We start from the raw sequence: 20,265 nt of genomic DNA, 5'->3' as shown, positions 1-20,265 counted from the left end.
TCTGATATATAACTTCCTTCTTCAGTGTCTACACTTTATATTGATAGTTCCTTCCTTCCTCCTTCTAGTTATCCGATATCTTCGATGACTTATGCATGGACCGCTATAGATCCTGATAGATTTATTTTGGAATCCCATTATAATATCATTTCTTTCATTTTTCCTTCTGCTTTACGTTCAGAAGTTTTTGCTCTATTGCACGGATTGGACTCCCTCCCTCAGAATTCAAAGATTACTGTCGCTACTGATTGTGCCCAATTACTTTCTTTATGATCTTTGTATGTGGATGCTCCTTTTATTCCTAGAATGCTTAAAGAATTTAACCACCTTTTGTGGTTTTCCATACGCACTATTATGTCGCAAAAGAATTTGGATGTTTCCTTGATCAAGGTTCCTGCTCACGCTGACGACTCTTTGAATAATCATGTGGATGCATTAGCCAAAGCCGCTCATACCGACTCACATCTTTCTTCTCATCTATCATCGGAATTGTTGGCTCCTTGCATTTTATAATTTAATTCCTTACCTGTGGATATGAATATCCGGAAATTTATTAGAAATATTTTTAACGCTAAAAGTCTTTTAACTCTTGCTGTATTACCAAGATTTAATTCATATTCTTCAACTTCTGATACCGATTGGGCATGCACCAAATTTTGTCTCAATAACAATAAGCAATTCGTCTCTCATTGGAATGGTCATTCCGAGTTTTGTGGCTTCCGTATCAAACTACTATTAGATATGCTTCCGACGCTTACAACTCTTCAGAGACGAAAGCCTTATTTTTATAATCCGAATTGGCTTTGTTCTCAATGTAACTCTTCTCCTGAGACTTTAGACCACTTGTGGACTTGTCCTTATATCTTACCGGAATTTAGCCCTTTAAATACTTTTGAAACACTACTATTGGCTCTTCAGACTAATTATCTTGATAATTTTCTTTCCGCGTCATTTCTAATACCTTTACCAGACTCTTTTGCTGCTGAATTTACGGCTCTTAATTGTTGGAATTGTGACCCTCCTTCAATTTTCTGCCTGCGACTCGCACGAGGACTTATACCGATATTTATTACAGAATTTTTTGGCAATTATTTTTCTTCACTTACCATATGGTTTATCTTAGATACACCTTTGCACGACTTTCATTTTGACCTTTATGTCCAAATCTGGCTGTGCCGTTCCATTTTCTTTCATCATTGGGAATTAGCTCAAGGTATTACAAAAAAAATGAAATCGTCAGCTCTTGGGCCTTCTTCTATTCTTCTTTCCACAGGTCGAACAGATGTCATTGTCGCAAAATTTGCCTGGAATTTTTCTGGCAAATTGAGAATTATCCCAGTAAATTGGAGTAAATTGTGTTACAATTTTGGGATAATGGAAGACTTACAATTTGGCAAATTTTATCAAAATGGCGGAATTCTTACAGAATTTCTAATTCAAATGTTGAGAAATTTTTCAGTAAATTATCATTAAATTGTGGGAAATTTTAGGCAAATTTTTAGTAATGTTATGCAAACGAAGTGTAAATTGTGGTGAATTTAGTTAAATTTTTAGTAATTTTATGCAAACGTAATGTAAATTGTGGTGAATTTAGTCAAATTTTTAGTAATTTTATGCAAACATAATGCAAATTGTGGTGAATTTAGTTAATGTTATGCAAACATAATGCAAATTGTGGTGAATTTAATCAAATTTTTAGTAATTTTATGCAAATGTAATGCAAATTGTGGTAAATTTAGTTAATGTTATGCAAACGTAATGCAAATTGTGGTGAATTTAGTCAAATTTTTAGTAATTTTATGCAAACGTAATGCAAATTGTGGTGAATTTAGTTAATGTTATGCAAACATAATGCAAATTGTGGTGAATTTAGTCAAATTTTTAGTAATTTTATGCAAACGTAATGCAAATTGTGGTGAATTTAGTTAATGTTATGCAAACGTAATGCAAATTGTGGTGAATTTAGTTAAATTTTTAGTAATTTTATGCAAACGTAATGCAAATTGTGATGAATTTAGTCAAATTTTTAGTAATTTTATGCAAACGTAATGTAAATTGTGGTGAATTTTTTGTAATGATACGTAAATTGCAAATTTGAAATAAAAATTTTCCATTGTTGCACAATTTACCAGAAAAATTTTGGTAAATTGTGCATTTTTTTGTCAAATTTTGGAAAAATGGACCATTTTACCAAAATTTAACTTTCAAATGCTAGAAAAATTTCAACAATTTTAGACAATTGAGTGACAATGGTTTGACAATTTTTGGACAATTGAGTGCAAATGCAATATTTTTAAGACAATTTCTGACAATTGAGTGATAATTAAGCAACAATTTTGTGTAATTTTATGCAAATTTTATAACAATTTATTGATTCTAATTTTATAACAATTTATTGATTCTAATTTTATTAACAATTTATCTAATTATTCAATTATAACGTGTAATTAAGTACAATAAAACAAACATCAAAAAAAAAAAAAGTTTTGAAGGTTAAATCTTCGAAACTCATCAAGCAAGGAACAAAAGGACTAATATCTTGTTACAATAACCTACAAAAAAAGAAAACCATTCAGTTAGAATGTTTCTTAAAGATAAAACAGAAGTTTCGTAACGAAACGTATGAAACTTACCATTTCGGAAGCCATATCCAATACCTGAACGGAAAGTAATGGCTTCTATTCAACAAAGCTTCCCAAATATCCCCAAACCTACAAAAAAGAAAAGAAACGTTAGTAAACGGTTTCTAATAAAAAAATCAAAAAAAAAAATTGTTTCGTGATATTTGTCACGAAACTCACCATTTAAACTGAAGTTTCAAAGTTATACTTCGAAACCTACACGTTATCAAACCCAAGATCGAAGCTGGAGGAGAGGGAGTTCCAGATCGATCAGACTCCCAAAATTGAAGAACTGATATCTACAAAAAAAGAGAAAAACGTTAGAACGTTTCTTAAAAAAATTAATAAAAAAAAAATTAAAATCTCGCAACATTTTTGTTGCGAAACTTACCAAAGTCAAGTATCCAGCTCGAACCTACAAAAAAAAATAGAAAAGAAACGTTAAAAAACGTTTCTAATAATAAAAAAACAAATAAAACACAGTAAGTTTCATTACGAAACTTACCGTTATCACTTTCAAGTTTCGTTGCGAAACTTACCGTTATCACTTTCCAATGATACCCGACTTGGAGACCTACAAGAAAAGAAAAGTAAAAGAAATGTTAGAACGTTTCTTAATTAAAAAAAAACAAAATAGATTAAGTTTCGCTAAAACGAAACTTACATGTTGACGTTTCAGAATCTTAGAGTACCGGAACCTACAAAAAAAAGTTAAAAGAAACGTTAGAACGTTTCTTAATTAAAAAAACAAAATATATTAAGTTTCGTTAAATGAAACTTACATTTATCCTGGAGCAGCACCAGAACCTACAACAAAAAGTAAAAGAAACGTTAGAACGTTTCTTAATTAAAAAAAAATATATATAATGTTTCGTTAAGCTCATTAAACGAAACTTACATTTTGCCCGTTTCAGAATCCTGGAGCACTGGAACCTACAAAAAAGAATAAAGAATGTTAGTATTTAGTAACGTTCCTTTTAAAAATAAAAAAAAAATCGAAGTTTCGAAACGAAACTTTGAAACCTAACTATCCAATATCGGAAGGAATCCAGAGTGTATCTACAAAAAAAAGAAGAAACGTTAGCTAACGTTTCTTAAAAAAAAAATTTAATAAAATTAAGTTTCACAACGCAACGTTGCGAAACTTACCAGTTCGTTTCGATTCCATCATCCAAACGTCCAGCGTTCCTACAAAAAGAAAAAGGAAACTTAGAAACGTTTCCTTACAAAAAATTAAAAAAAAAATTAAAAGTTTTGAAGCGAAATGCTTCAAAACTTACCCTTCGGTTTCTCATTTCCCAAAGCCAAAACACTGAAAATTCTATAAAAAAAGAAAGGAAACATCAGTATGTTTTCTAAAACAATTTAGAAAAAAAAGTTTCGAGGCGAACGCCTCGAAACTTACCCTTTCGTTTTTCTAAGTCGAGTACGCCAAAAAAACCTATAAAAAAAAGAATTATTGGAAACGTTAGTAATGTTTCCTAAAAATAGAAAATTAAACTATTTTTTTAAAAAAGTTTCGTTTTCCAAGTTGAATACGCCGAAAATTCTATAAAAAAAGAAGATATAGCACAGGTCGAACAGATGTCATTGTCGCAAAATTTGCCTGGAATTTTTCTGGCAAATTGAGAATTATCCTGATAAATTGGGGTAAATTGTGTTACAATTTTGGGATAATGGAGGTCTTACAATTTGGCAAATTTTGTCAAAATGGCGGAATTCCTACAGAATTCCTAATTCAAATGTTGAGAAATTTTTCAGTAAATTATCATTAAATTGTGGGAAATTTTAGGCAAATCTTTAGTAATGATATGCAAACGAAGTGCAAATTGTGGTGAATTTAGTTAAATTTTTAGTAATTTTATGTAAACGTAATGCAAATTGTGGTGAATTTAGTTAAATTTTTAGTAATTTTATGTAAACGTAATGCAAATTGTGGTGAATTTAGTTAAATTTTTAGTAATGTTATGTAAACGTAATGCAAATTTTGGTGAATTTAGTTAAATTTTTAGTAATGTTATGTAAACGAAGTGCAAATTGTGGTGAATTTAGTTAAATTTTTAGTAATTTTATGTAAACATAATGCAAATTGTGGTGAATTTAGTCAAATTTTTAGTAATTTTATGCAAACGTAATGCAAATTGTGGTGAATTTAGTTAAATTTTTAGTAATGTTATGTAAACGAAGTGCAAATTGTGGTGAATTTAGTTAAATTTTTAGTAATTTTATGTAAACGTAATGCAAATTGTGGTGAATTTAGTTAAATTTTTAGTAATGTTATGTAAACGAAGTGCAAATTGTGGTGAATTTAGTTAAATTTTTAGTAATGTTATGCAAATGTAATGCAAATTGTGGTGAATTTAGTTAAATTTTTAGTAATGTTATGTAAACGAAGTGCAAATTGTGGTGAATTTAGTTAAATTTTTAGTAATGTTATGTAAACGAAGTGCAAATTGTGGTAAATTTAGTTAAATTTTTAGTAATGTTATGTAAATGAAGTGCAAATTGTGGTGAATTTAGTTAAATTTTTAGTAATATTATGTGAACGTAATGCAAATTGTGGTGAATTTAGTTAAATTTTTAGTAATGTTATGTAAACATAATGCAAATTGTGGTGAATTTAGTTAAATTTTTAGTAATGTTATGCAAACATAATGCAAATTGTGGTGAATTTAGTTAAATTTTTAGTAATATTATGTGAACGTAATGCAAATTGTGGTGAATTTAGTTAAATTTTTAGTAATGTTATGTAAACATAATGCAAATTGTGGTGAATTTAGTTAAATTTTTAGTAATGTTATGCAAACATAATGCAAATTGTGGTGAATTTAGTTAAATTTTTAGTAATTTTATGTAAACGTAATGCAAATTGTGGTTAATTTAGTTAAATTTTTAGTAATTTTATGTAAACGTAATGCAAATTGTGGTGAATTTAGTCAAATTTTTAGTAATTTTATGTAAACGTAATGCAAATCGTAATGAATTTAGTTAAATTTTTAGTAATTTTATGTAAACGAAGTGCAAATTGTGGTGAATTTAGTTAAATTTTTAGTAATGTTATGCAAACGTAATGCAAATTGTGCTGAATTTAGGTAAATTTTTAGTAATGACGCCAAATTTACCAAATTTGAAATAAAAATTGTCAAAAATATTACATATATTTTGATATTTATTATATAATCCATTAATATCCCTACATATTCTTCCTACACCCTTACTGTTCTTTTTCTTTTTCTTTTGAGGTTCTCTTAGGAACATTATCATGAATATGTTCCTGTTCTTGGGACGATGGTTTGGATGATGATTTTTTATTTGTTTTTTTCGATTGATCATGCATGTTGTCAATAACTTCCTGCAATTCATCAAGTGCTTCGTTGTTTTTGTTTGTGGATTTTTTATTTTTTGAAATTCTTTTTGATGATCGTGTTTGTTGAGAAGTTTTCCGTGATGATGGGGGTTTTTGCAGTGATAATGGTGGGGTTTTGGAGGATTGTTTAGATCGTTTGTTTGATCGTCGTCCCGATGTCTGTGATAATAACGTTTCCTCTTGCTCCAGCTCGTTTGCCTCATCCTCACCCTCTTCTTCTTCATCAGATTCAGCATTTATATCTAATTTATCGACGTTGAGACCTTAAAAGAAAAATTTAAAAAATTTTCTAAAAATTCCGTTCCATAAAAAAAAAGAGAACAGTAATACTCAATTACCATAACTTTGTTGACTTTGTTAACTTTGTTGACTTTGTTCCTCCTCTTTGCTCTCCGATTCCGACTCATCATCTGATTTTTCGTCAATAGATTTATGGACTGAGGGAGATTCTCGCTTTCCGTCTTTAAGTGTCCACCAAATTAAATTTGGTGGTGCTTTCTTATTTTTCCAAAATTCATCTTTAAGGATACGAGGACGTACTCTCTTATTTTCTGGAAAATATTTTTCCATGTACTCGTCAATTGAATGTAGAAGGTTCGTTAACTAAAAATAAACGTGTATTAGAAATAGATAAACTTCTGTTGTTTTTGAGGTTTGGCATTTTTCCAAAATTCGAAAGCATGCAAGGAAATTGATATGTCGAGATTTGGCAAAACCAGAAGCACCAATCACGTATTGATAAAGACATTTTAGTGTCACTGCGCATAAACAAAATGAATTGTCTGACTTACTTCATCAGATCTCCATGATAATTTGTAAACAAAAAGGTTTTTGCGGTCTGTGGATGCGTTTGGATCATTCTCCGGATCACTCTCTTTAGGAAAGTGGTATTCGTTCTTGTTTAATATTTCATTAATATCCTTGATCCCACGTTTTTTAAAAGATTTTTGATAATTGGGGTGATTCTTCATGGCTAATGCGCCCTTCATATTTCGTTCCCGTTTCTGAAATTAAAATAACTATTATTAATTTTCAATATAACCTAAAAATTTGGAACTTGATTAACTTACTTCTGATAAACGGTTGATTATATGGCTTATTATTTTTTTATTGTTTTATTTCTGCCTCGTTAAGCTGGCTTTCTTTCCATTTACGTCGGCCATTTTTATGCAAATCCGAGAACACATCCCGAACTATACTTAATGTTGCACAAATACCACGTTATTCAAGAAGTGATTGGATACGGGGGATCAGATCCTTTTCCATTTGTGGTGCAATCTCGCCAAACTTCTTCATATAATCGATGGGAATTTTATCGATTTTTGCGCTATGAATTAGAATTTTAATTTCGTTCTATAAAATGAAAATTGATAAAATTAATGAGTTTAAACGTCACATAAATAATAAAAATATACCAAAACAAACTTTTATTTCTTTTCGATGCTTCTTATTATATTGTTTTTGTGCTGTCTCTTACAACGAATGTAGATCTTTTTCAGGGATATATTCCTCATTGTCTTGTTTATCAAGTTCATCTTCGTCATCGTCATCATCAACCTGAATATATTCTATTTGTCAATTTTGTCGTGAACGTTCTTGTGAGTTCAGAGAACGCTCCAGCATTCTCGTTATTTGCCCAAACCCAGTGGACATTTGTTCTTGAATTGACGACATTTCCCGTTCAAGTCGTGAAATACGTTCTTAATGTACAAAAAAAATAGTAATTTTTAAATTAAGTTTGCTATTTAATCAAAATTTCGAATGATCTGCCAAATTATCTGCCAAAACGTAAATTATACCTTCAGTATCCAGACTTGATGACCTATTTAATCGATTACGATTGTGTATTTGGTCGATGGATTCAGCTGAATTTAAGTGTGATAAAGAGCGAACTGTCCGAATACCCTGTCCATCATGAGAAGCATTGATGGATAAAGGAGAATGTAGTGTACGAGTACGACGCGTTAACAAACTTCTTTTTTTGGTCATTATCAGAAAAGAAATGAAGTAAAAGCTAGAAATGTGGAAGGAACGAACGTAAAATTGAAGAAACGTAAAGTAAAAAAAGAGTTAAGTAAAAAAAAAATTAGAAAGGAACAAAAATAAAATAATTTGAAAATTGTAAAAACAATTTTAATATAAAGGAACAAAATTGCAAAATCGACGTTTGTATTGTAAAAAAAAAAATCACTCTTTATATATTTATTCCAATTAAATGTTTTCTTCGTGTAATTGTTTGAAATAATTAAATAATTTTTGAATTATTCTATTTTGGTCATCGCTGATTTTGGAAAATAGTTAAATAGTTAAATGATTTGAATTGTTCTATTTTGGTCATCGCTAATTTTGGAATTAGTTAGCCAATCGCTAAGTATATTAAGAATATAATTAAGAATAATTTGGAATTTAATATATAAATTTAATCAAACAAGGTTACGAGGAGTATACTGAAAGTTAAATTTATTGTTATCGCTGATATATTTAAGTATATAATTAAGAATAATTTGGCTATAAAAAGTTAAACAAGGAGTATACTGAAAGTTAAATTTTATTGTAGATCTGTTAAAATGTAACATATTCACTTTCGATTATGTATTGATCTACAATTGATGTATTGATGTTTGAAAAAAATATACAATTGATGTATTGAAGCTCGAAAAAAAATAAAAATGTATATACAATTGATGTATTGATATTCAAAAAAAATAAAAATGTATCGTCTGATTATTTATTACAGCGAAATGCTGGTATTTTGGTTAAATTCACATTTTGTAAAATTAAATCAAAATTTGAAAAAATGATGAATGTTAATGAAAGACGCGTTAAAACAAGAACTAAAGAAAAATGTTATTGTAATAAATGCAACGGAAAGTATGTTGATCCAAGAACTAAACAAAAACATTAAATAAGTCTAAGTCTTGATGATGCAACTACTTCAAAGACCCAATGAGTATTGGATCGTCATTCATTAATGAAGAAATCTTTATCGACCCTCAAGAAAGCACATCATCATCAGAAAATTTGTCAACATTTTTTCGAAAAGGAGAAAACGAAGCAGGTATAATACTTATTTGGAGCATGACACTCAAATGCAAAATATAAATGACAGTGATAATAACAATGACAGTAACGAAGAAACTGATAATTATGGCGATAGCGATGATGGGGATGATAGCGATGATAATGATGATGGGGATGATGGGGATGATAATGATAATGGGGATGATGAGGATGATAACGATGATGGGGATGATAGCGATAATGGGGATGATGGGGATGATAATGGCGAAGAAACCAACATTTTTGAAGATTACTCTCCACCGAATTATGATTTTCCAAACAATATTAATGAAAATCTGCAAAATATTGAAGATTGGATAATTGTGTTTGTTTTGAGGTATCAAACTAGGTTTCGACTAGCAGATACCGCAATCGATACATTAATTAAATTCATCAAACATATTTTAACAAATTTTAATTACGATCGTTTTAAAGATTTTCCTACTTCGTTGTATACTGCAAGAAAGAAATTAGGATTGAAGCATCAATTTGTCAAATTTTTCGTATATCCTTCATGTCACAAATTACATAATATAGATGATGTTAAACAACACATAATCTAACAACACAAAGCAATAAAAAAATGTGGTCATGTACAATTTCCAAATCATCGTTCACTTCGACAATGCAATGCTTCATTATCAGAACAAAAAGAACTAGACGATGGTAAAGTCGTTAATGCGCCATTATTAATTTATCAGATGTCCAGTATAAAAGAGCAACTTTTACAAATGTATCAAAGGCCAAACTTTGAAAAAAATCTTAAATTATGGGCCGATAGAAGCGTCAACGACCGAGTCTTATGTGATGTATATGATGGTGAAATTTGGAAGAATTTCTCAAATAGTGGAATAATAGTGGATGATGAATCTGACGAACAAAGATTTTTTAATAAAGAACATGCAGATGATCATTTGGGTATTATGATTAACGTCGATTGGTTTCAGCCATTTGAAAGGACAATTCATAGTTCTGGTGCTATATATGGAGCTATTTGCAATCTCCCAAGAGAATTGCGCTTTAAATCCGAAAATATGCTCATTTTAGGATTAATGCCAGGCCCTAATGAACCAAGCCTACATCAGATAAATCATTACTTGGCACCAATTATTGATCAATTTCAAACTTTTTGGGAAGGAGTGGGATTAGACTGAACTTCTGAACATTTATCCGGAAGATTGATAAAATGCGCAGTCACAGGTCGAAGGAGCACCATTGTCTAAAATTCAAAAAATGCAAATTCCCCATTTTCCTGGAAAATGGTGGGAAATTGTGGAAAATGCTGCATTACGCTGAGCAATTTTTTGGAATAGCATTGTTACAACATTGTCCGATTTAGCAAATTTTATAAATTTTATGAAATTTTGGGAAAATGCTACATTATATCTCAAATGTAACGTTTCGTAACATTGTTATAACATTGTCAATTAAATCAAATTTTGCTTTTTTTTTGTCAAATGTTCCAATTTTCTTGCAAATGGTGCATTTTTATGAAAATGCCACATTTTATCTCCAATGTGATATCATTGTAACAACATTTCATAAAATTGTTATAACATTGTCAATTAAAATCTAATTTTGTCAAATATTACGATTTCCTAGCAAATGGTGCATTTTTTTATGAAAATTCTATATTTTTTGTCAAATGTTGCATATTTTCAGCAAATTTTATGTTTTTTTGGTCAAATGTTTCACTTTCGTCAGAATGTTAAAATGTTACATTTTTTTTTGAAAATGCTCAATAATATGGCATTACACTGGAAAATGTAGCATTTCACCAAATTACACTAAAAAGCATCACAATTATCACATTTTTTGGAAAATTCCACATTACATTAAATTATACTAAAAAATATAGCACTATACTAAATTATGCGGCATTGCACTAAAAAATACTACAATTACACTAGACAATATAGCATTACACTAAAAAGTACCACAATTATTATATTTTTTAGAAAATTATACTGGAAAATGTAACATTATGCTAGAAAATGTGGAATTGCACTAAAAAATGCGGAATTGTACTAAAAAACGCGGAATTGCGTTAAAAAACACAAAAAAAATACTACAATTACACTGGATAACGTAGCATTACACTTAATTACATTAAAATTGTTAATTTTTATTTTTATTTATTTGTAAATTACAAACATTATTAAATTTATAATATTTATATTCTAAATGAATTATTTAACATTAAATCACATTGTTAATATAAACAATGTATCAACACGATGTGTTATGATGTTTAATTTAGTACTAAACCTTACCACTGAAGACTCCCTCTTTTTATCACTATAAACAGGTGGAGGAAGCAGCAATGGCTCTCCCCCTATAGGTACTTTATGGCCTCTACCTGTTTACAGAGGAAGGGCTTTTCGTAAAGTATTAGTTAATAGATATATATATATGTATATATAAGCATATATATACATCTATTTAAAATTATTAAAATAAAAAAAAAAATTCCGGGGCGGGGGAAAGCCCTATTTATATAAAATTATATATCACGTGCGTCACGTGATATTACTTAATAATTACTGCAGCTTCAGCTGCGGTATAACGAAAAAAAAAATTAAGCTTTTTTAGCAAAAGCTTAATTTTTTTTTTCTCACGGCCTTTACCTCTTCTTTCTTTCGCCTTTCCCCTTCCCTCTTTCTTTCACCTTCCCCTTTCCTCTTTCTTTCTTCCTTTCTTTCTTTCCTTCCCCTTTCCCCTTCCCCTTTCTCTTTCTTTCACCTTCCCCTTCCCTCTTTCTTTCACCTTCCTCCCTTCCCTCTTTCTCCTTTCCCTTCCCTTCCCTTTTTCTCTCGCCTTCCCCTTCCCTCTTTCTCTCTTCCCTTCCCTCTTTCTCTCCTCTTCTCCCCTTCCTCTTCTTCCACCCTTCCCCTTCCCTTTTTCCTCCCACTCCTTCCCCATTCTCTTTCCCCTTCCCGGAACCGTCTTTCAGAAAAACAATGGTAAGTTTCGAAGCGAAACGCTTCGAAACTTTTTTAAATTTAAATTTTTTTTTTAATTCTTTGTTGTAAGGAAACGTTTCTAACGTTTCCTTTCTTTCTTTTTTGTAGGATTTTTGATGTTTTGACTACTGAAATTATGGTAAGTTTCGAAGCGTTTCGCTTTGAAACTTTAAAATAAATTTTTTTTTTTTTTGCTTTTATAAGGATCGTTTTTAACGATCCTTTATTTTTTTTTAGGTCTTTCGGTATTTTTGACTTAGGAAACGAGGAAACGAAAATGGTAAGTTTTGAAGCGTTCGCTTCGAAACTTTTTTAAAAAAAATTTTTTTAATTCTTTTTTTGTAAGGAAACGTTTCTAACGTTTCCTATTTTTCTTTTGTGTAGGTCTTCAACTTCGAAAAGTGAAATGGTAAGTTTCATGTTCAAAACTTACTTTTTTTTAATTTCTTTTAGGAAACGTTTCTAACGTTTCCTTTCTTCTTTTTGTAGGAACGCCAGACGAAATTACGACCCGGACTTTGGAAGAAAGGTAATATTTTCTTTTTTTTGTTAAATTTTTTTTTTATTAAAAGAAACGTTAACTAACATTTCTTTCCTTCTTTTTGTAGGTTCCGGACGTTTGGATGAAATGAACCGGTGAGTTTTGCAACGAATCGTTGCGAAACTTAATTTATTGATTTTTTTTATTAAAAGAAACGTTAACTAACGTTTCTTTCTTTTTTTTTGTAGGTTCCAGACGTTTGAAACTCGAAACGAACCGGTAAGTTTTGCAACAATTGTTGCGAAACTTAATTTTAATTATGTTTTTTTTTAAAGAAATGATACTAACGTACGTTTCTTTTATTTCGTACGTTTCTTTTACTTTTTGTAGGTTCCGGACGTTTGGATAATAGAAATTGAAACGAACCGGTGAGTTTCGCAATATTGTATTGCGAAACTTATTTTTTTAATTATTTTTTTTTAAAGAAACGATACTAAACGTTTCTTTCTTTTAATTTTTGTAGATTCCAGACGTTTGGATAATGAACTTCGAAACGAACCGGTAAGTTTTGCAACATTGTGTTGCGAAACAATTTTTATTAATTTTTTTTAAAGAAACGATACTAAACGTTTCTTTCTTTTAATTTTGTAGGTTCCGGACGTTAGAATGAATGAAACGACCGGTAAGTTTCGCAATGTTACATTGCGAAACTTAATTTTTGTTTTTTTATTAAAAGAAACGTTTATATTAACGTTTCTTTTTTACTTTTTGTAGGTTCCGGACGTTAGAATGAATGAAATGACCGGTAAGTTTCGCAATGTTACATTGCGAAACTTAATTTTTGTTTTTTTATTAAAAGAAACGTTAACTAACATTTCTTTTTTACTTTTTGTAGGTTCCGGATGTTAGAATGAATGAAATGACCGGTAAGTTTCGCAATGTTACATTGCGAAACTTAATTTTTGTTTTTTTTTATTAAAAAAAATGTTAATTAACGTTTCTTTTTTACTTTTTGTAGGTTCCGGATGTTAGAATGAATGAAACGACCGGTAAGTTTCGCAATGTTACATTGCGAAACTTAATTTTTGTTCTTTTTTTTTAAAAGAAACATTACCTAACGTTTCTTTTTTACTTTTTGTAGGTTTCGGACGTTTGGATAATGGAAATCAAAACGAACCGGTAAGTTTCGCAACATTGGTTGTGAAACTTAATTTTTATTAATTTTTTTTTAAGAAACGTTAACTAACGTTTCTTTACTTTCTTTTTTGTAGGTTTTTACCAGCTTCTACTTTGGCATCGGAGATACATGAATGAATTAGATGTGCGGATTACCCATGGATTATTGGATATCTGATGAATATAGATTAATATAGATTCTCATCGTTAAATAATAATTGTGCATTTATTAATAAATAATATTGTAATAAATTATGTAAAATTATTAAACCAGTGTTTTAAATTGTCATGGTATTTGCACTAAATTGTTTAAAATTATTACTAAATTTCACTCAATTGTCTGAAATTATTGCAAAATTTCACTCAATTGTCCGAAATTATTGCAAAATTTCACTCAATTGTCCGAAATTATTGCAAAATTTCACTCAATTGTCCGAAATTATTGCAAAATTTCACTCAATTGTCCGAAATTATTGCAAAATTTCACTAAATTGTCTCCGAAAATGTTGTGTTTATACTGTTTACACTCAATTGTACAAAATCAGTAAAACATTTTTCACTCAATTGTCCAAAATTATCCTAAATTTCACTAAATTATCAAAAGTTTAGCTAACATTTACCGAAAAAATGCAAAATTCACCACAATTTTCCACAATTTGTATTACGTTTGCACAACATTGCTGAAAAACTCACCTAAATTTTCAACAATTTATATAACATTACTAAAAATACACTACAATTTACCACAATTTGCATTACGTTTGCATAAAATTACTAAAAATTTGACTAAATTCACCACAATTTGCATTACGTTTACATAAAATTACTAAAAATTTGACTAAATTTACTACAATTTGCATTACGTTTACATAAAATTACTAAAAATTTGCCTAAAATTTACACAATTTACAATACGTTTACATAAAATTACTAAAAATTTGACTAAATTCACCACAATTTGCATTACGTTTACATAAAATTACTAAAAATTTGACTAAATTCACTACAATTTACATAAAATTACTAAAAATTTACCTAAAATTTCCCACAATTAATGATAATTTACTGAAAAATTTCTCAACATTTGAATTAGGAATTCTGTAAGAATTCTGCCATTTTGACAAAATTTGCCAAATTGTAAGTCCTCCATTATCCCAAAATTGTAACACAATTTACCCCAATTTATCGGGATAATTCTCAATTTGCCAGAAAAATTCCAGGCAAATTTTGCGACAATGACATCTGTTCGACCTGTGAGTAATTGCTTGTTGCTGCGATATACCAGCTGCTAGAAAATTATGTGGCCATTATTCAGCCAATGTAAGCTGTCACAGATGCTTAAAGGTTGCAAGAAATAGAAATTTTAGTGGCATGGATGTTATTAATGAATGGTTTGTTGCTAAAAGCGTGAATAGTTATCGAGAAATGGCTTTGGAATGGAGAAAATGTAAAAGCAACGAAGCTAGAAAAAGACATGCGAAGCAATATCACGCGAGATGGTCAGAAATGCTCCGTTTGTCTTATTTCGATCTGATACGATTTTTACCTGTGGACCCGATGCATAATTTATTTATAGGAATTGCATCATTTATCGTAAAACAACTTTGGTTAGGACATGGTAAAATAAATATGGATGATCTGACGAAAATTCAAAAAAACATGAACAATATTCATCCACCATCAGAAATCGGTCGAATTCCTCATAAAATAGATATTGGGGAAGGATTTTCTAATTTAACGGCTAACGAATGGAAAAATTTTTTCCTGATTTATGCCAGAGTTGTTCTTTGGGATTTTTTGGACCAAGAAGATCGGAAAATCTTAGTACATTTCAGCCAAGCTTGTTCTATATTAGTCTGAAGGATTGTTACAATCAAAAATTTAGATGACGCACATGAACATTTAATTGAAATTTTGAAACTTATCAAAACGAATTACGGAGAAGTTTCAATAACACCAAATTTACATCTTTCATTACACTTGAACAAATGTTGTAAAGATTACGGTCCTCTTTACTCATTTTGGTATTTCTCCTTTGAAAGGATGAATGGAATTCTTGGTTGGTATTTACAATAATATTATTCAAATTATTCAGAATTATTACTTACGATTTTACAATTATACAGGGAGTTTACCTAATAGTAGACGAAAAATTGAACCGGAAATTATGCGATTTATGATGCAGAGTTCTCAAATTGAACGAAGATTCAATACATTGGCTCTAAATCATCAGGCCATTTTTCAAATACTTGATTTAAATGATGATACAACTGACGATAACGAAAATGAATCTCTCGAAAGTGAGGAATTACAGGCATTTTTAGATATATCTGAAAAGCTGGTTTCTGGCGGGGCAACAGGAACGGAAGAATATCCTGGAGAACTTTTAAGTCCGATAAAATTGAATGTCATATTACCGGATGATATTTTGGATTTACTAGTTGATTACTACAATCACGCTTATGAAGAATATAATTTTAGCCGACCACGGTTAGATCCTTCTTCATCAACTGAAAATTACATTGCTGTAACTGGAAATATCACACAATGTGGCAGATTGCGCATCAGTGCAGAATATTTTGGGTCAATATTATCCAAAAGGTATATTAGAAGCTCTTATATCTTAGCACGTTTTATAGAACAACGTGAAAATGATATAGACACATATCCTGGCCAGGTACAATTCTATTTCAAACATACAGTTCATCTTCCAAATGGTCTGACGGAATATTATTTGGCTTTTGTAAATTGGTATAAACCCGCTGCGACTGCAAACATCAGATTTTTTTTTTCCAGCGAAGATTCTGATGATTTTACGAATGATCCGGAACTTTGGAAAAAGGAGTTTTTTAATTCTTCGGTTAATAGTATAATTCCAGTTCATCACATATTAGGTAGATTTGTTCCAGCAAAATTTAAATACAAACGTACTGAATACTTGGCCATTTTACCGTTAAATAGAAAATTTCACATTTAAATTTACCATAATAAATAATTTTTTTTTTTTTGCGAAATTATCCGATTATTATATCAAATTATTCAATATTCAGTAAATAATGTCGCATTTTTTTAGTAAATGATCTAATTTTTTGATAAAATGTTACATCTTTCTAGAAAATGTCAACAAATGTACATTTTGCAAAAAAAGTGTCGAAAAAAAATAACATTCTAACGAACACAGGTCAAAAAGTGAAAAATCAGGCACCAATCGGTCACCAATCAGGTAGCTGATTGGTGACTGATTGGTGCCTGATTATATTTTCGTTTAAGAAATACGAGTCACCAATCAGGCAGTTTACTAACTTTTGATCCAGTGATCAGAAAAAGATGAAATATAGCTCATTGGAATCGTCTCAACAAGACGAATCTAATGGTAGTAAAATCGCATCTCTAGGATTGATAGTTAATAAAATATTAAATAAAATATAAATAATACATTTTCATTTTTATATTTTACTTAATTTCTCATCAAGTATTAATCCTAAAGATGCGATTTTACTACCATTAGATTCGTCTTGTTGAGACGATTCCAATGAGCTATATTTCATCTTTTTCTGATCACTGGATCAAAAGTTAGCAAACTGCCTGATTGGTGATTTGGTATTTGGCGAAAATGCCAATCAGGCACCAATCGGTCACCAATCAGGTACCTGATTGGTGACCGATTGGTGACTGATTGATGCCTGATTTTTCACTTTTCGACCTGTGGAAAAATGTAACATTTGACCAAAAAAACATGAAATTTGCATAAAATTTGCTAAAAAATGCGGAATTTTCATAAAAAATATACCATTTGGCAGAAAATCAGAATATTTGACAAAAAAAAAGCAAAATTTGATTTTAATTGACAATGTTATAACAATGTTATGAAATGTTGTTACAATGATATTACATTGGTGGCAAAATGCGGAATTTTCATAAAAATGTACCATTTGGCAGAAAATCGGAATATTTGACAAAAAAAAAGCAAAATTTGATTTTAATTGACAATGTTATAACAATGTTATGAAATGTTGTTACAATGATATTACATTGGTGGCAAAATGCGGAATTTTTATAAAAATGCACCATTTGACAAAAAAAAAGCAAAATTTGATTTAATTGACAATGTTATAACAATGTTACGAAATGTTACATTTGAGGTGTAATGTAGCATTTTCCCAAAATTTCATAAGATTTGCTAAATCGGACAATGTTGTAACAATATTATTCCAAAAAATTGCTCAGCGTAATGTAGCATTTTCCACAATTTTCCACCATTTTCCAGAAAAATGGGGAATTTGCATTTTTTGAATTTTGGACAATGGTGCCCCTTCAACCTGTGTCCCTCCTCTAACATTCCTTTTGACTCTTTGACACCTTCCTTGGCGACAGTTTCCTTGGATTCCTGGGTTTCTTGGGTTTCCTCTTATATAATCCGTGAGAATCTTAGATTTCACATTTGGATTTTTGGTGCCGCTTAACAGTTCAGCCTCTACTTAGGATTTCTTTTTGGTAATGGATTGGATCTTAGGACATGCTTGATAGTTGACTCACACTGGCCTTCAGGTAAAGATGGGGTATGCATTTCTGTAATAGTTTAGTTTTTCTTTACTTAATTTTATTTTGTTTAGATTTCTTTACTTGTATGAATCGTGAAGCTAGTTCTTTTTATTTTTTGTTTAATTTTCTATATTTTGTAATATTGTTCAATTTGATCATTGTACTTTTCGTTTAAATTTTATAATAAAAGATAAAGTCATAAGACTGTTTGCTCATAATCACCAAATATGGACTGTCCCATATGTGTGACTATAAAGAGAGTTGACTGTACACTGGTCAAAATTAATACTATCGGGTACCTATCGGGTACCTGATATGTGTACAATATATGTGATATATGTGTATGATATTTAACAATGCTACACATATCAGGTACCCGATATGTGTAGTAGAAATGTAGAAAACCGGTGACACATCATGTACATATCACATATACATCTTACACATATCGGGTAGTTAAATAGACTTATTGGGTACCCGATATATTATGATATATATCATATAGATATCATACAGATATCATACAGATATCAGACGGATAGATATAGGATAATGATTTCGTATTAATACTAGTAGATTTATAATTTAATTCAGGCAAAAAAATTATAAAATGCAATCATAATTTATATATTTTTTTTAATTTTAATTCAAAACTTTATTACAATTTAAATTTATTTACACTTTTTAATTAAAAAAAAACAATTATACTAATTATACTTGAATACTTGAATAAATATATATAATATATAACTTCTACTAAAAGTAGCATAAAAATAAAATCACTTATTTGCTTATACCTGTTTGATTATTTAAAAGAAGTATTAATGATAAATATATTAGTAAGAGAAAAGAGAATGTTATTAAAAAATATTAGTATAGATATATAAATATAGAAAATATTAGTAGAAACATTAGCAGAAAGAAAAAGTTAGTAGAATAAAAAATGTTAGTAGAAAGAGAACGTATATCAGTAGTAATATAATATTAATAGAAAATATTAAATAGTAAAAATGTTAATATAGTAGAAAAAAATAATAAAAAATATATTAGTAGGAGTATTAGTAAAAGAAAAGAAAGAAACGAAAAAAAAATGGTAGAAAAACATTAATAAAGAAAAGAAATATTAGTAATATATACCTTTTTATGCATTTCTAGATATAACAAATAATAAAAATATGTATTTCTGGATATATTAAATAGATAAAAAATTGTGTTTTTAAGTAAAAAAAAATTGAGAACGAAGAAAAGGTTTTAATAAGATAAACAAAAATGCGAAATGTAAATATTTAAATCATGTGATCACATGATAACAATATTACGTAATGTAACTTACCACATGTTATTTTATAGCCTGAATACATTTATAATTAAATTTGGTAAAATTACGTCGTAAAACAAAAATTTCTCAATCCAAATGACCCTTTCGATTAAAAAAATTATCAAAAAAAAAAATCTTTCCAAATGAACCTTTAGAAAATTTCTCATCAAAAAAATATTTGAAATGACCCTTCTAGTTAAAAAACTTTTTTAAAAAATTTCTTCAAATGAACCCTTAGAAGATTTATTAAAAAAATCTCAAAAAATCTTCCAAATGAATTCTTAGAAATTTCTTTATTAAAAATAAAATGTCCTAAATGATCCCTTTAGTTAAAAAAATCCCAAAAAATAATTTCCCCAAATGAACTCCTAGAAATTTTCTGTCAAAAAATGTCCCAAACGATCCCTTTGGTTAAAAAATTCTTAAAAATAATCTCCCCAAACGAACTCTTAGAAAATTCTCTCAAAAATGTTTCAAACGATCCCTTGGTTAAAAAATTCTCAAAATAATCTCCCCAAATGAATCCTTAGAAAATTCTCTATCAAAAAATGCCCTAAAAATGATCCTTTTAATTAAAAAATTCTCAAAAAACTATTTCCCAAACGAACTCTTAGAAAATTCACTATCAAAAATGTTCCAAACGTTCCCTTTAGTTAAAAAATTCTCAAAAATAATCTTTCCAAACGAATCCTTAGAAAATTCTCTATCAAAAAATGCCCTAAACGATCCCCTTAATT

General features: G+C 29.3%; 6 protein-coding genes across 6 annotated transcripts; 3 read left to right on the top strand and 3 right to left on the bottom strand.

Moving 5' to 3' along the window:
• Positions 1-2,542: 2,542 nt before the first annotated feature.
• Positions 2,543-3,965, bottom strand: OCT59_024144 (uncharacterized protein; the record flags this gene model as incomplete). The annotated part of the gene is made up of 7 exons (XM_066135212.1): positions 2,543-2,552; positions 2,634-2,711; positions 2,802-2,920; positions 3,013-3,036; positions 3,161-3,195; positions 3,771-3,809; positions 3,902-3,965. The coding sequence occupies 7 exons, from the start codon at positions 3,963-3,965 to the stop codon at positions 2,543-2,545; spliced, it is 369 nt and encodes a 122-aa protein (XP_065991258.1).
• Positions 3,966-5,835: 1,870 nt separating this feature from the next.
• Positions 5,836-6,977, bottom strand: OCT59_024143 (uncharacterized protein; the record flags this gene model as incomplete). Its single annotated transcript, XM_066135211.1, has 3 exons — positions 5,836-6,251; positions 6,351-6,591; positions 6,780-6,977. 3 exons carry the CDS (start codon positions 6,975-6,977, stop codon positions 5,836-5,838), a joined length of 855 nt encoding a protein of 284 aa, XP_065991257.1.
• A 232-nt stretch (positions 6,978-7,209) lies between these two features.
• On the bottom strand, positions 7,210-7,977 carry OCT59_024142 (uncharacterized protein; the record flags this gene model as incomplete). The annotated part of the gene is made up of 3 exons (XM_066135210.1): positions 7,210-7,315; positions 7,466-7,556; positions 7,788-7,977. 3 exons carry the CDS (start codon positions 7,975-7,977, stop codon positions 7,210-7,212), a joined length of 387 nt encoding a protein of 128 aa, XP_065991256.1.
• An 811-nt stretch (positions 7,978-8,788) lies between these two features.
• Positions 8,789-9,589, top strand: OCT59_024141 (uncharacterized protein; the record flags this gene model as incomplete). The annotated part of the gene is made up of 3 exons (XM_066135209.1): positions 8,789-8,859; positions 9,032-9,385; positions 9,586-9,589. The coding sequence occupies 3 exons, from the start codon at positions 8,789-8,791 to the stop codon at positions 9,587-9,589; spliced, it is 429 nt and encodes a 142-aa protein (XP_065991255.1).
• A 2,558-nt stretch (positions 9,590-12,147) lies between these two features.
• Positions 12,148-13,802, top strand: OCT59_024140 (uncharacterized protein; the record flags this gene model as incomplete). Its single annotated transcript, XM_066135208.1, has 9 exons — positions 12,148-12,150; positions 12,249-12,256; positions 12,396-12,420; positions 12,501-12,540; positions 12,620-12,647; positions 12,741-12,771; positions 13,511-13,541; positions 13,634-13,671; positions 13,764-13,802. The coding sequence occupies 9 exons, from the start codon at positions 12,148-12,150 to the stop codon at positions 13,800-13,802; spliced, it is 243 nt and encodes an 80-aa protein (XP_065991254.1).
• A 2,033-nt stretch (positions 13,803-15,835) lies between these two features.
• OCT59_024139 (uncharacterized protein) lies at positions 15,836-16,278 on the top strand (the record flags this gene model as incomplete). The annotated part of the gene is made up of 2 exons (XM_066135207.1): positions 15,836-16,195; positions 16,270-16,278. The coding sequence occupies 2 exons, from the start codon at positions 15,836-15,838 to the stop codon at positions 16,276-16,278; spliced, it is 369 nt and encodes a 122-aa protein (XP_065991253.1).
• Between the last annotated feature and the right edge of the window lie 3,987 nt (positions 16,279-20,265).

This window comes from Rhizophagus irregularis, chromosome 4 (assembly GCF_026210795.1).
Source record: "Rhizophagus irregularis chromosome 4, complete sequence".
Lineage (NCBI taxonomy): Eukaryota > Fungi > Glomeromycota > Glomeromycetes > Glomerales > Glomeraceae > Rhizophagus > Rhizophagus irregularis.
Note: the sequence above shows the minus strand (reverse complement) of the source record. Positions and strands in the feature narration are given on the sequence as shown.